Below are 14,951 nucleotides of genomic sequence, written 5' to 3'. Positions count from 1 at the left end.
GTATTTAACCATCTGATAGTCTGTTCACACCTCAGTATCCTCAAATGCTTGAAGTTACGTAGTAAATGCTGAGCCTTCCAAGTGTCCTGTGCTTTCTGTACCATCCCAGAGTCCTGTTTCCACTTCTTGCCTAATCCCGATACGTCTTTGTTCCTTGCATGCCAGATCTCCCGTGATAGCCCATGTATTATGTGGTACAGATCTCACAAACAGCAGATGCTGTACTGCATCAGACTTTGTAGGGAGGCTCACATTCCATCACAAAAACCATTTCCCACACATAGAAAGTGAGCATATCGAGGAGAATGCTGGGCTAAAACCCTTTCCTTTGACATGTTCGCTGTCTGTGTGCAGGGATTATTTTATGTAGTTATGTATTTATTTTTATTAACTATATCCCACCCTTCCACACAAGGAACCCAGGTTAGCTAACAACACTTACAAAAACAATGCGACACATAGACACCATAAAATCATAACTCTAAAATTACAGTAAAATAAAACCACCACAACAACACCAGAAAACAGATAAAGCACTTGCCTATACTCCAAAAGCTTGTATGAATAAGTCTTTAACTGGTTCCTGATTGACAGCTGAATCCCTCCTGGAATGGAGTTCTGTAGTCGGGGTGCCATCATGGAGAAGGTTCTGACATGTGCAGTAGCCTCACAGGCCACATTTCTCAAGGACACCACAAGCAAAGCCTCCCTGGCCAATCTTAAATCGTGGGTTGGTTAGTACTGAGGAAGGCGGTCCTTCAAGTGCTTGGGTGCTGAGCCGTTTAGGCTTTCTACACTAGGACTAACAGCTTACATTGGGCCCAGTAGCTCATCGGCAGCCAGCGCAGAGATTTCAAAGCTGGTATGATATGCTCACATCTTGCTGCCCCTGCCAGCACAGGACAGCAGCACTCTGCACTGGCGGCAGCTTCTAGACCGTCTTCAAGGGAAGCTGCATGTAGAGAGCATTGCAATAGTCCATTTGGGAAGTTATTGGAGCATGGACTACGGTTGTCAGGTTATCCCACTCCAGGAATGGTTGTAGCTGGCAAACCATCCGTAGCTGGTAGTATGGAGAAGCATTCAGTCATTAGAGCCCCTAACTATGTTTCCCAAAGTCCTAGCTATTGTGCGGGAAAAATAAGAGCGGAAGGAAAGAGTAGGGGGTCTTTTTCAGGGGCAGGGGGAGGAAGGACTGGGCAAAAGATGGAGATGAGAACATTATGGGTTAAGAAAGGTTGCCAGTGCTGAATCAGTGATAGTGAAGAGGGAGGGGTCTGCACAAATGCACTCAGGTTATGCAACTTGATGTTTGTGCAATGTGGCCAAATGTTCAGTTACACAGCGGCAAGAATGGGTGTTGGGGCTGAACACATTTCTCATGTCTGCCATAGAAGTAACTTTGCCCAGTCAAACTAGAGGAACATGTTTATGAAAACGGACAGCAACTGTTGAGTTTGAAAAGTGTATTTGCTTCCCTCCCCCCAAAAAACTAAAGTGTCATGTGGGGGTGGTTTTTTGTTTGTGTTTTGTACAGATGAAAATTCATTCGCCCTCCCCTCACAAGCAGGTTCCATCAAAATGCAATGACTACTTCTTCAACTACTTCACGCTTGGAGTGGTGAGTTACAGAGTTTGAAAGCAGTCTTAGATGGAGGTCCTGTTTTCCTTCCATCTAAGAGCGCTGGGTGACTTTGTGCCAGTTACTGACTCAGCCTAACCGATCTCACAGGGTTGTTGTGAGGATAAAATGGAGAGGAGGAGGATCTTGTATACCACCTTGGGCTCTTTAGAGGAAAGGCAGGATATAAATGTAGCAAATAAATACATTTCGTAATGCCCATATTGTGTTAATTGGGTGACGTGGGAGTCAGTATAGTCCAAGTCCTCCAGAGCTCCTTCGCTGGAATATTTGAACTATACATACATTTTTATTCTTTCCTGCTTGGTTACTGACTCGTTAACACCATCTGTGTTTCATGAAGCCCATTCCAAATATTTGATATTCAGTATTTGCAGAATGAAGCCATGTTCCTTCAGTTTCAAAAATGCTCTGGAGAAAAGCCAGGGCGAATGCCTGGACAAAGCAGAGAAATTGCGCTCCATATACATTCAAAGAATAGAGGCAGCTCTCAGGAACATCAGGGGCTCTTAGCTTTCATGGTGGTGTTGGCACAACATTGTCTTCACCTGCTTCCAATTAAAAATAGGTCCTGAAATAATTGCTGTGAGGCAACATGATACTACCTGCACACACATTGAAAATGTGCCCAGGACTTTCTGCTCATTTATGGGTCACTGCTTCATTTTAATTTAGTGTTGATTTACTTTATTTCTTTCCCCTTTTTCACACACAGGATATCCTTTTTGATGCAAATACTCACAAAGTGAAGAAATTTGTTTTGCACACTAACTACCCCGGTCATTACAACTTCAACATGTGAGTAGAGGGAGTTGCCCAAGCTCCTGCTGGTATTTGGGAAACAGCAGGCTAGTAGGTATACAGAAGAGAGCTAAGAAACTCTGTGATGTGCTGAATCGCCATTAACTGTAAAGAAATGCATTACGATCCTTTTCGAGTTTCTAAGCCTTCATCAAGCATCAGTTACATTTTTCCCAGACTTACCTAGGTAGCCACAAGAGTTGGCATCTTCTTGCATTCAAATGTGAAATTCCCAGTGTTTCAAATCCCACACACAATACTGGATTCTGCACTTGCACTTGTCCTTTTCTACAGTAGATGCCTGCTACAGAACTTGGAACTAATAGATTCCAAGGACTCCTTTTCCCTGTACAAGATGCACTTCTATAATTTGGCAAACCCAGTTTTTTAGGAGATGGGACAGGGCAATATATGGAATGGAATATATGCTTGGCCCATCATTCATAAGACTAGATTTCACATCTTATGAGAGGTAACTACCCCCGCCCCCCCAAACCCACCTTCACTCATATGTGCTGCAGCATGCACCTGATTGCTTTAAGATTCCTGTGTGGCAGTCTGTGAAAATCTAACTGCAGCTATGTTATTTCTGAGCAGCCAGCAAGAATTCTACAGCCCTAGGCGATCAGGAGACTTGGTGGCATCTGGAATTAAATATAAAACTGCACCCACTACAGCATCATAGATTTTAGCTGATACTAGACAGAGTTAATGCAGAGCCTGTTTTTCAAAGAACTGCCTGTAAAATTAACGTGGTAGAACAAATTCCCAGTGTATTTCCAAAATGAATTTTCAGTTGCCCTTCTGCAGTGGTAATTTCAGGGTAAATTGCTCTGGATTTTAGGAAATAAGCCCCCCTCCCCATCTCATCGGTTGTCTTCCAGAAACAATAGCTTCATGCTTAATTGCTTTACTATGTAGAGGAGAGGTAAGCAGTTAATTGTGTATAAGCAATCCAGACCTTTTTCTTTCCATGCATCAGTGTGTCTTTACCATAGATCTGGGGAGTCATGGAGTAACAAAGAGAAAGTTAGGGTCTAAGCAACCAAAGTGAGAACAGGCCCAAAATGTGGCTCATGCACAGTTTGGGTACAGTCTTAATTATTGTGGGGTTGTGATATAACTTGGTGGTAGAACACCTGCTTTGCATGCAGGCGGCCCCAGGTTCAATCCCTGGCATCTCCAGTTAAAAGGTCAGGTAGCTGGTGATGAGAAAGACCTTTGTGTAAGACCCTGGAGAGCTGCTGCCGCCAGTCCAATTAAACAGTACTGGGCTAGATGGACAAACAGGCCATGTTTGAATGTCCATATCTCAGCTTATTAAACCAGGATATGCACAAGCCTTCTGCCCGTGTGTGCAGGCAGCTTCCTATGTTCATTATGTTTCTGACCACGCCCCCCGATCAAGCAGCGTAAATCAGGGGTGGGTTTCTGAAGGCTACAGTGGACATCTAAGCAACTACTGGGCTGTACAAGAGTGTAGAATATCTCTGGGTAGAATCCAGTGGAGCACTTAGGCCCCTGCTGAGTCTCTTCCCCCCTGTCAATTCCATTGCGCAAGCAGCTCCCACCACTTGCGCACCAGCGATTCAACACTCTCGGGGCAACCCGAAACAAGCAGAAACACTAGTTCCTGAAAGGAGGGCGGGCGGCAGAGCTTCCATAAGGGCGCTCTGCCAACCTGCCTCCTTCCGGAAACAAGCATTTGTGCTTGTTTTGGCACTTCCCTTAGGAAGCACTAAATCTCCCTTGTGTAAGCGGTGGGGCCCACTTGCGCAACTCAATCAGCAGGTCCCATTGCTTGCGGAAGAGAATCGGTGGGGCGGAAAAGAATCGGCGGGAGTGTAAGCACCCAGTGGGATTGTACCCCGTGTGTCCAGGACATGTGGCTCACTTCCGTTGTGCAGTATTTCATACTTAGTTTAGAGTGAACTACCTTTGAAACGGTAAAGCTCATTGATGCTTGTTCTTCCTCGTAATAACTCTGCAATTCCAATGTTTCTAGTTACCACCGTTGTGAATTCAAGATTCCGCTAGCTATTAAACGAGGTAAGAAGGAGGCATGCTGATGAAACGGCATGCATCTGAATGTAGACTGGAGTAACCTGAAAGTTAAAAGGCTACCGGGAATTAGTGGGGGCTTTTGATACATGCTTGTATTAAAACATTAATATTCTAAGCAACCAGAATGAGAATGGGCCCAAAGTTGCACAGTGGTAGATAATTCAGACAACTTCAGGCCCACATATTAACAATTTGTGCAGAAAAAGAAAAACTGTGAACACTTCAGAGTGATACCAGAATTGTGCAGTGCTCACCCTCCAATAGATTCTTGCAGTATAAAGAGAAAATACCCGTCCACAATCTGGAGCAGTTACAGAATGCCAGTACAACTCAGTTGACAAGGAAGCAAGGCCTGGGTTTAGGCCCTGGTTCAGCTTTGGACAGGTCATAGTTTTTTGTTGGGCTGTCTAAAATGGGAGTGATTGAGATAACCTACCATGGCATATGAATGGGAAGGAAATCTCATTTATTTAGGGACAGAGCAGGTTATGAATCAGAACTAAGTTTGCTATTGTTAAGAATACGACTGACATCATTTGGATTGGTTAAAAAAGAGACAAACTTAATATATCACACACAGTGAATGTAGTGAAGTTTTTCAGCCTATGGCGCCATCCTCAGTGTGTTTGGGCTCCACATGTGAGGAAGGAGAGCATGTGCTCCATCGCCCCTGTGTTGCATCTTGGTTGCCCTCCATGTGTGAAGGGCTGCCAAGTGCAGCAGGGACCTTTCTCTGTCTGTGGAGGTTTTCCACAGGCAGAGGAGGCTTGCCACTGCGGATAGTCATCCTTTACACGTAGAGAGCATCAAGGATGCAGAGTGGACGCTCTTCCCCACTGTCCCCCCACACATGTAGAGATGACATGCGTTTAGAACACCCGAAGGGGGCTTCTGTCTAGAAAATATAAGGGTTAAGGATCATCAGAGGCCATGGACTCAAAATGGTGGTAGGTGGACTTCCAGTCCTGATTCAAGAAGCTACTTAAGTACTTGTGCAGGCTTTATTTAAACGTGCGGGTGCTCAGTGGCACAAAACCAAAAGGCTGTAAAAAAAAAGGGATAACTGGATACAAAAGTAACCCATGATCTAAATTGCAGTTTGAGAGTTCTAGTTACTAATTACTTAGCCTCATTTCACTCTAATTCCTATAAAAGAAATAAACCTGTTATCACAACATTTCCCAGGCAACCTGAGTGAGTAGTACATTATAAAAAGAGGAGGCAGGATTCATTTATCTTTGTATGCCCTGGTAGGTTTCCCTGAAGTATCTCAAATGGTATTTCAAGCTCTCTTATCTATGAATATTTTCACTCATCAGTAGCTTCTTATTTCAAAGCAGATTTCATGAAAATTATTAAATATGCAATGGCCCTGAGAGCCAGCTCTAATTAATTCCAGGTTTTATGTAAAGTGCTCTTTATATGTCCGCAGACAAACCTTGCTATTACTTGCCAAGAGAATAAATCTCAATATGTTGTCCTGTTCTTGCACTTGTTATGATTTGTGTGTGTTACTAATAGTTTTGGGGGAAATAAGGGCAGGGAAGAGCTGTGCCCATAACAGACACCCTCTTGATCACTCTGTTAAAATTAGTTCAAATTTCCTTCCTCTAGGATATTTTTTGCTGGCCATGTCTCCTCTCTAAATCTCTTCTCCTTGTTGCTATTTCTTCTTTCATCCACTTTGCGGGCCTTTTCCTTCAATTCAAGGTTCTTCACTTGTACTTTTATTGCTTCTGAAACTCCCTCAACCCCATAGTTGCATTACTCTGCTCAGTACAAACTCATCTGCAGTTGTCAGGGCCATGTGTGCTAAAAATTAAGATGTGCTCAGGCAATCCAGATTCTGTGCCAACAAAAACTGGACTCTGTAACTTGTATGGACTGATCAACTTTCCCTAGGTTTTTTTAAACAGGGTTTATTCAGCATTCATTTGTAGTTTGTGTCATTCTAGTTTTGTTGGTCACAGAAGCCCCATCTCTACTACTGGAAATCTTATTCATTCACCCGCCTCTGGCTTCTGAGACTTCAGCAGGCATTGTCGACACATTTGCAAGCATCACTTCACAGCAATAAGGGCTAGAAACGTTCTTTCTTAAAATGAAAGCTGAGAACCTTGGGAAATTGAGTTTTGCACCCATTAAATACTTTCTGTGCTTTTTCCGTGCTCCTATAGAATCACAGGGCATACATACAGAGCCCTGTTGTCACTTCTTCCTTCTACTCCCAGGCCTGTCCTTATGAGTTGAACAGCTTACCCATTGCTATCCTTTCAGCACGCTCCTCCTCCTCTAAATCCCTTCCCAAAACCCACTTCAGTTAATTTTCCTTTATCCACTTTGGAATCGCCTGCTTTTTGTACTCTGCTAGCAGTTAACCATCATGGGGAGTTAGCAGTTACTCTGCTAGAAGTTAACCATCATTGCATGTGAGAGGTCCCAGGTTCAATCCCCAGCTTCTCCACGTCGGGCAAGGAAAGAATCCTGCCTGAAACCCTGGAGAGCAAGTTTTGAGCAAGTGCACGTTCTCATTCCTCCTTTACCAAGCTCTGATGTCCTGTCTTTTTTTTTGTCCTGTTGTTTTTAGAGCTTCTACAAACGTGACTTTTAAAATTAAGGGTGCAGTCCTATGAGGCTAGGCGGCTGCCTCCAAACTCTGAGGCAACCACCTATCCAATTCAGGGCAGGAGAAGCATGGATCATCCCCTCCGCGCTTCAGCCGCCCTGCATTTGCGGCTTGACAGCCGATTTCAGCTGTCTAGCCCTGGGAAGGCAGAGCGGGGGCGGCGGCTGCTGGACAACACATAGGATGAGTTGTACCGGCATTTCTGCCTTCCCCGCCCCGGAACACCCCGTTTCCCCCACTCCTCTTCTGAGTGAAGAGCGCAGGCCTGTTCTGAGTTGTCTGCAAGACAGCACGCGAGGGGGAGAAGGTCAGTTCTCCCTGAACCGAGCACGGGCTCTGAGGTCAGTTCCCAGAAAGCAACGTATCCTATGGCTGTCTAGCCACTGACTAGTGGCCATAGGATTGCTCCCTTAATGGATATAATTTTATACCTGTTTTAGGGTTGGGCATTTGACTAATCAAAAAACATTTAATCAATTGCCTGGTCAAGTAGGTCAAGTGTTTTAAAACATGAATGTTATTAGAATAACAAAAACGTGCTTTAATCACAACAGATTTGATACTTATGCTAATGTTATTGGGAAACGTGAAATTAGTCTTACAAGATTGTAATGAATTATTATAGCTTCTAACAGTGTTAGGTAAGGTTCCTATAAATGTGAACGTTTCACTGAATAGTTCTTTGCTTTTGTTCTGGAACACAAAGGTCAGCTTACTTCTTTAAAAAAAAAGGATGTTAAAAAATAAACTGTGGGTCGTTTGGGAGCGCGTAAGAGTTCCCAAGCGCTCACCTGCTTCTGCTTTGTGAAACCATGGGTTAAAACTCTGGGTTGTTTTTCCCTCAATAACCCAGAGCTCCAGGTTCCGACATCACAGAGAACAACCTAGGAACGTTCAGCAAAAGCCAGAGCTGGCGCAAGCCAGCACGCCTGCTTGCTCCTGTGCAAGCCATGGGTTGTTCAACCGTGCAAACCAGGTCCATGACGCAAACATCAAATCAGCCCGCCAGCTCTTCCCCCGCAACCTGCTTTTTTGTAACATCTAAAGAATCTCAGAAGTTTGCACATGTTTGCGATGCTTTCGTTGGCCAAATAATGGTGTTACATAATTACGGAATTTGGAATTTTGATTAAATAAAGACTCCTGTGAGTCCAAAAAACCTATCTGCAGAGTAGAATCCTGCTGCTACTCTGCATGATGTACTGCTGTGCCCTTGCCCCCTTCTAACCTTTTCCCACTGCGGGTGATTAATTCTGCCCCATCTCTGTGTTGGGTATGATTGGAGACTTCAGTCTGTCCCATGCAAAGAGACAGAAGTGTTGCCTGCCCTTAGGGCAGGGCTGCTTGTCGGCTTGGCTCCTTCCAGTAAGAAGCTCTGCCCAGAACAGCGATTCACGTGGAAACACGGGGGGTGGGCTTATCTGGGGGCGAGCCATTCTTCCTCTCACACATGCTGAATCGGGGGCAGGGGGCAGTTCAGAAGTTAAACGTGCCTCAGCTTGAGCAGAAGTTTAGGAACCACTGGTCTAAAGAGGCCTGTATAAGCTTTCTGAGCTGCTACCATGATGCTTTTATGTTCTGTAGACAGCACGTAGCATGCTGTTAGTGCTAAATAGCCATTAAGTAGTAGTAGAAATATACTGCTGAAATAGTAATCTTATAGAAGGTTTCTTCTGTTCTTCCTCCAAACAGAAAGCGCCGATTCACAGACAGAAACCTGCACAACCTATAGCAAGGTAAATCACAATCCAAGTCGTGCTTGCTAGAACACTCCTTAGCCTGCAAGAAAGTTGCGCTCTATTTGTACCAGATTAATAAAAGGGGTTAATATTTTGCTTAGATGGACTCTTTCAGGAGGCATTTGGGCTCAGGGAGTGGGATTCAGACCAGAAAATTGTTTTCTTAAACAAGAGAAGAAAAGGGGGAGGAAGAGCTGGTTATTTCTGAACTGTGACATATTCGTCAGAGTTTTGCAGGCCCCACCACAATCGCAGCCATTAAGTAAACCTGTCTCCCTGTCTACTGGTCATTTTCTCATGTAGGTAAATTGTTGACTAGACATACTCAAGCAACTAATGAATGACTTATCGAGTTGCCTATTTCTGAATCAAAGGAATAAGGCATTTGTTAGTGACGCCCTAATAATGCAAAGTCACTTTAAATTTAATTGCTTCTGTTTGGTAGGGGAAATAGCATTTTACCTAGATAAAAGTTGACTTCATGTTATACAGGTGCCCAGTTCTTATCAGCGCTCTGTTCTTGCCAGTTTGATCCTTATGTATGTATTTTTATGCTATTAAAATGTTTAAATCCTGTCTTCCTACTCACAAAGTGGGAACTCCACCCATCATCAGGCAGCTAACAAACCAAATTTTAAAAAGTGAAATGTAAATTAAAACATACATACATAGCAGCAGCAGCAAACATCAAGCCAGTATCACGTGCAGAGAAAGGGGGAGACATTTCAGCTCTCCTGCAAGCCATCAGCCTGGTGGGACAAGACACTCAAACATCAACAGAGAAGAAGCCAAATGCGCCTCCTGAGGTTGGGAACTCTACTGTTGGGGTGGGACAGGGAGAAGGCCCTGTCCTGCATACACAGCAACCACGCCTCCAGTGGTGATAGGACGCAAAATAGGGCCTTTGTCAGAGCTTAAGTGAACAGGCAAGCAGGCAGGTTCATGTGGGAGAAGGAGGCCCTTCTACATACCTTGATCCCAAACCCAAATCAACTATTTCTTTAGCAGACTGTCATTCTCTGGGCAAAATACAAATATATTGCAACAATTTAAAATGGCAAAATCCACACAAATACAATTCAAAAAAGCAACACTAAAACAAGCATCATATAGGAGAGAGAAGCTAAAGAACAAGAGACTAAACCAGCCACAATAAAACAAAGAATGCTACAGGGTTAAAATGTCAGGTTTTGGAAGTCTGAGAGGATTAAAAGTTCTTTGCCTGGCACTAGAAAGATACTGAGGTAGGCACTGGGTGAGCCTCTCTGGGGAGGGAATGTCACAATCAAGAGGCCACTGCTGAGATGGCCCTTTCTGTTGTCACTGCTGTTACGGTTTTACTGCTGTTGCAAACTGCAAGTTGGCCCCTGAATTTTAGGAGCAAAATGCACAGGCCCAACTTTACAACACACACACACACACACACACACACACACATGTATGTGTGTATACGAAAACACAGAGGGTGCTTCATTCACTAAGACATTTTCATATGCTTCCAGTGGGACAATATTCAGGACCTTCTTGGACATCCAGTAGAGAAGCCGGTAGTACTTCACAGGTAAAGATTCTGCCTGTTTTGTCACTTGGATAGGAATTGATTGGGTTTCAGGTAGCAACTAGGAAGAGAAGCCTAATAACACTCACCAGCAGAAGTTATGTCATCCCTGTACTATTGGCTTTGAATATAATCAGTACTTAAAGTACATTCATACTGCAAAAAGGGGGCATTTGTCATTGCCAAATTCTGCTTTTTATTAATTGTGCCTTGGAGATTATGGAATTGTAGAACCAGAAACTGTGGTTCCCAAGATAATTAATACTTCTTGGAGAAAGTGCATAGGAAGACACCAGTCAGCCGTGCTTAACACTTTGCAAGTGGGAGAAGCAGGAAATCATTCTTCACCATTCTTTGCTCACTGAATATGTAATGCCAGCCTTTCCCAACCTGGTGCCCTTCAGATGTGTTGGACTACATCATCCCCAGCCAATTGCCATTCTGGCTGGTGGATGATTAGAGTTGTAGTCCCAAGACATTTGGAGGGCACCAGGTTAGGAAGGGCTGATGCGATGCTTCACTGTAGTTTCACATCCTGGTTTGCTGCAAACTCATAATATTTAACCATGGCCAAAGAAAACAAACTCTGGTTAAGCATTATGCCTCCATGGTGAAAGATTTAGTTGGAACCCCTAAAAAGAAAAGTTCTGTTGTTCATGCTGATGTTAGTTCAAAAATGTAATGCAAAAGTACTGAACATCAGTCTTACTGGTAATATTTGGTATTTTAGTCTTGCTTTCTTTTCGTCAGGTCGTCCTCTCCAAACAACACAAACCCTTTTGGATCAACATTTTGTTTTGGACTGCAGCGGATGATCTTTGAGGTTAGGAAAACAAATACATTTAGCTAGAAGAAGTCAGGGAGCAGTGGGTTATGTCCTGTTGAAGTACTTTGTTTTATTATTCCACATCCCCTTTATGCTAAAAGTTGAAGAAAAGTGAAAAGGGGTGACAAATCCTATGCATGTTTAGACAGAAAAAAGTTCTACAACTCCCAGCAGTGAAAAGGTGTGACAACCAGTCAGTCCATTGTGTGTTGGACCAGTTCAGCAAATTCACCACAATGTAATCGCACAATGTGCATTGTTTACAAATCTCGTTCTTGGATGTTACACCAATTGCTGGGGAACATGGGTGGGAGAGTGCTGTTGTGCTCATGCCCCGCGTGTGGGTTCCTGGTCAGCAGCTGGTTGGCCACCGTGTGAACACAGTGCTGGACTAGATGGACCCTTGGTCTGATCCAGCAGGGCTCTACTAAACATTTATGGTCTAAATAATCCAAAGAAAAGGTAGAAAACATGTTGATGATTAAAAATAGAGTTGGTTTATGAAGTCACCCGGCAAATCCACAGCTGGTCTGAAATTTGAGTCCAGGTCAGGCAGATCACATCATTGGGTAACACTGGTGTTCTCACTGCTAATGTTTCTGGGCACCTTTTAGGAAGAGTTTAATGTCTGTATTCTTTCTGCCTCTTTGTCCAGGTGATGCAGAATAATCACATAGCGTCTGTTACTCTGTATGGCCCAGCAAGACCAAGCAGCCAGTTGAAAACATCGGATCTTCCCCAGTGAGCAATATCAGCCGAACGAAATGCTACAAATTTAGTACAGCGTGCCTTGATTTGCTGCCACTTGTAATATGGGAAAGCACGGTATGATGGAATTCTTGTGAGTGTGTGTGTTCAAAAACCTGTCTCTTGCCACCTGAGCATTGGGGCAGGATGAAAAATGCTCTTGACTGTTCATCACAGGGTGTGGAACTAGTGGAGGTGAGCAGTTAGGTGCCTGCCACCGTTGGTTTTCCTCTTCTCGGTTGCCCTCCACGTTTACAGGGTGGGTATACACAGACTGGTCTCTTTCCTGAGCTGGAAGAAGGATGAGCTCAAGAAGAGAGAGAGCACACAAATGACTGCACGACTTAGAAGCACAAACTTTCCGAGCCTTGGCTCATCTGGAAGTAGGTATTGGAGATATATATATATATATTTTCCAGTCTGTGTTTATGTTAACTGTATTGCTAATGGTGGTCATGTTTTTTTAAAGACAACAGTGTGGGTGTGGGTGTGTGTATACACACAGAGAACTTATATATAGCTGTATATATAAAATAAACTACATGGGTATTTCTGTGGCTTAGGACATCGTACCAAATTTGAGAAGTATGTATATACATGTCCATGATTTCAGGCGCCACATGTTTGTCTTAACGTTGAAACAAGCGCAAAAGCAGCATGTGCATAAGACTTGGTTGTAACATTTTTGCACTACATACACTTTAATTACTTGATAAGACATTTTAATCTTCACCGAGGAGCATCTGTGTACTGGGTGTGAGTGGGGGTGCAATGGTTTATTTAAGTGTTTGCCACTCATAACGCTTATTTATACAGTGGGGAAGAATCTCTCCCCTTGTCTGCACTAATATCTACTTGACATGCTGAAACAACTTATTTTCTGCCATGCCTGGTTAACTAACTTGGTGGTTTTTTTATATATACCGTTTCCAGAAGGAAAAAAAAAAGTCCAGTAGATTCTTCCTACGAATTATGTTTTTCTTAAGGGTTTTTATACCATTTTTCTTTATACTTAAAACAGGGGAAAGTATTCAACCCTGTAAGAGCGAATGCAGTTGTCTTGTCTTGCAACTGTATGAAATGCATCAGATTAGAATTTCTTACTTCCTCTTCCCTGTCCTGTAGAGGGTAGTTGGAGAACTGGGGCACAGCCACTGGGAACCACTTCCACCTAAGTCGCATTGAAATGAGACGGAAGTTGCACAGCCTTAATGCAAGAGAGGTTTTCCAGGAGACTTCTGTGGAACATGGTCCTGGCAGTTTGCGGTCTGGATTGTTATATATGTAGCACATTGGAGTGGGGGAGAAATTGCCTCTTCCCCCACTCATCTCTTTTTTTTAATTTAATGCCAAATTGTTAGCCAAAGAGATCCTTAATCTAGTCTCAACATTTCTGTACATATATAATTACACTGCACACCCTGCCCCTCTGCCCCCAGCAGACATGATTTCAGCTGCTTCAGATTAAAGAGATGCTGCTTACCGGTCATTATCCCAAGCAGGAGATAACTGCGGTGTGCAGCTCTCTTACCAGTCTTACTGTGGGGAAAGTAGATTGTCTTTCTGTCTCAGTCATCTTTGAAATATTAACCCTTTTTAAAACAATGGAGAGGGGGGGAAAGAGAGAAATGTATAATTTTTCCCCATTTTTAATATTTTGGTGTAGCGACTTGCGATATATATTATAGATGATTTTTTTTGTGAGTTTTGCAAATGTGTGTACAGATTTGTAAATACAAAACCTTTTTCGTAATTTTAACTCCATGTACAGTGCAATCTTGTATAGTTTACCAATGAATGAGAGATAGGTCATTTTAGAATGGTAACTAAAGATTTTGAATCTTGGACCAGTAGCAGGGATAAATGTGATGAGTGGTGTGGATGTGTTGTGTGTATATGTGGGTATGTGTGATCTCCTTTTTGCCATTTAGTCTTCCCATATACTGTGACATTCTATCCTGTTTTACTTAAGAAGAAATAAAGGAAGCCCCACTGAAAATTTATTGGATGTTTATGAGGGGAAAATGTTTTATGGTTTACCTTTATTCCTAGATGTTACCCCTTTTTCTTCATAATGTGCTGTTTTTCCCAGGATCATTGCGTGCTGAGAAAATTCCCCGGTTCTCTTTTTCTTTCTAATTTGAATTCTGCTTTTCATAACCTTCCTGTAAATTATATGAAATACCTAATTAGCATGTACATTGGAAGGACAAATAAAATGAGACTCAGTTACTGTGTTGTAAAATGCAGTTGCTGGGTGTGTGTATTTTGCAATTAATGGTGAGTCTTTGACTTGTTTCCTCCAGTTGGCCTTTTATTATATTTTATATCCTGTCTTTCCTCTAAGGAGCTTATGTCAGTGTACACCAGCCTTCCCCAACACGGCACCCTCCAGATTTGTACCCCAATACAACTGGAGGGTGCAGGGTTGGGGGAGTAGATGATTACCCCCCCCCCCTTATCCTCAGAACAACCCTGTGAGGGAAGTTAAGCTGAGAGACCACAACTGGCCTGAAGTCACCCAGTGAACTTCAGGGCTGAGTGGGCATTTGAACTTGGGTCTCCCCATTCCTAGTCTGACACTCTTAGGGTGTGGCTGGCTGGGGCATGCTGGGAGTTGTAGGGCTTCCTCTCTCTCTAAGCATGCATAGGATCACACCTTTAATTACTACACCACAGTGAGCAGCTTCCAAAACCCACTGATGCTGGAGAGGATGCAATGGATCCTACGTTTAGATCCCCAAATGACACTGTCACGGGACAATCTCTAGGAAAACCATACTATTTGTAGGGTATGGTCAAGGAGAGGGGGAAGTATAGCAGGCCTGCCCAACTAGTGACCCTTCAAGCCAAGTGGAACTGGCCACATTCTAACAAAAAACTCCCAGTTGATGAAAATTTTAAACGGCCACATTTGCCACATACTAAAACCAAGAGGAAAGAACCCA

The 14,951-nt window shown here is 43.3% G+C and overlaps 1 protein-coding gene across 5 annotated transcripts in view; it reads left to right on the top strand.

Moving 5' to 3' along the window:
• PHAF1 (phagophore assembly factor 1) overlaps nucleotides 1-14,281 on the top strand; it is a 67,493-nt gene extending 53,212 nt beyond the window's left edge. For 4 of the 5 annotated variants that reach the window (XM_084812076.1, XM_084812075.1, XM_084812074.1 and 1 more), the window contains 7 exons: nucleotides 1,538-1,621; nucleotides 2,358-2,440; nucleotides 4,449-4,492; nucleotides 8,826-8,869; nucleotides 10,375-10,433; nucleotides 11,181-11,253; nucleotides 11,912-14,281. In XM_084812076.1, coding sequence (XP_084668202.1) covers nucleotides 1,538-1,621; nucleotides 2,358-2,440; nucleotides 4,449-4,492; nucleotides 8,826-8,869; nucleotides 10,375-10,433; nucleotides 11,181-11,253; nucleotides 11,912-12,001 — 477 coding nt within the window. In that variant the 3' untranslated portion in view covers nucleotides 12,002-14,281. The remainder of the gene's footprint in view (nucleotides 1-1,537; nucleotides 1,622-2,357; nucleotides 2,441-4,448; nucleotides 4,493-8,825; nucleotides 8,870-10,374; nucleotides 10,434-11,180; nucleotides 11,254-11,911) is intronic. The other variant, XR_014784611.1, reaches the window with a different exon arrangement.
• The last annotated feature ends 670 nt before the right edge of the window (nucleotides 14,282-14,951 follow it).

This window comes from Heloderma suspectum, chromosome 8 (assembly GCF_057233095.1).
Source record: "Heloderma suspectum isolate Gila_16-S chromosome 8, 16-S_ref, whole genome shotgun sequence".
NCBI classification, from domain to species: Eukaryota; Metazoa; Chordata; class Lepidosauria; order Squamata; family Helodermatidae; genus Heloderma; species Heloderma suspectum.
The sequence above is the reverse complement of the archived record's forward strand: the minus strand, read 5'-3'. Positions and strand labels throughout refer to the sequence as shown.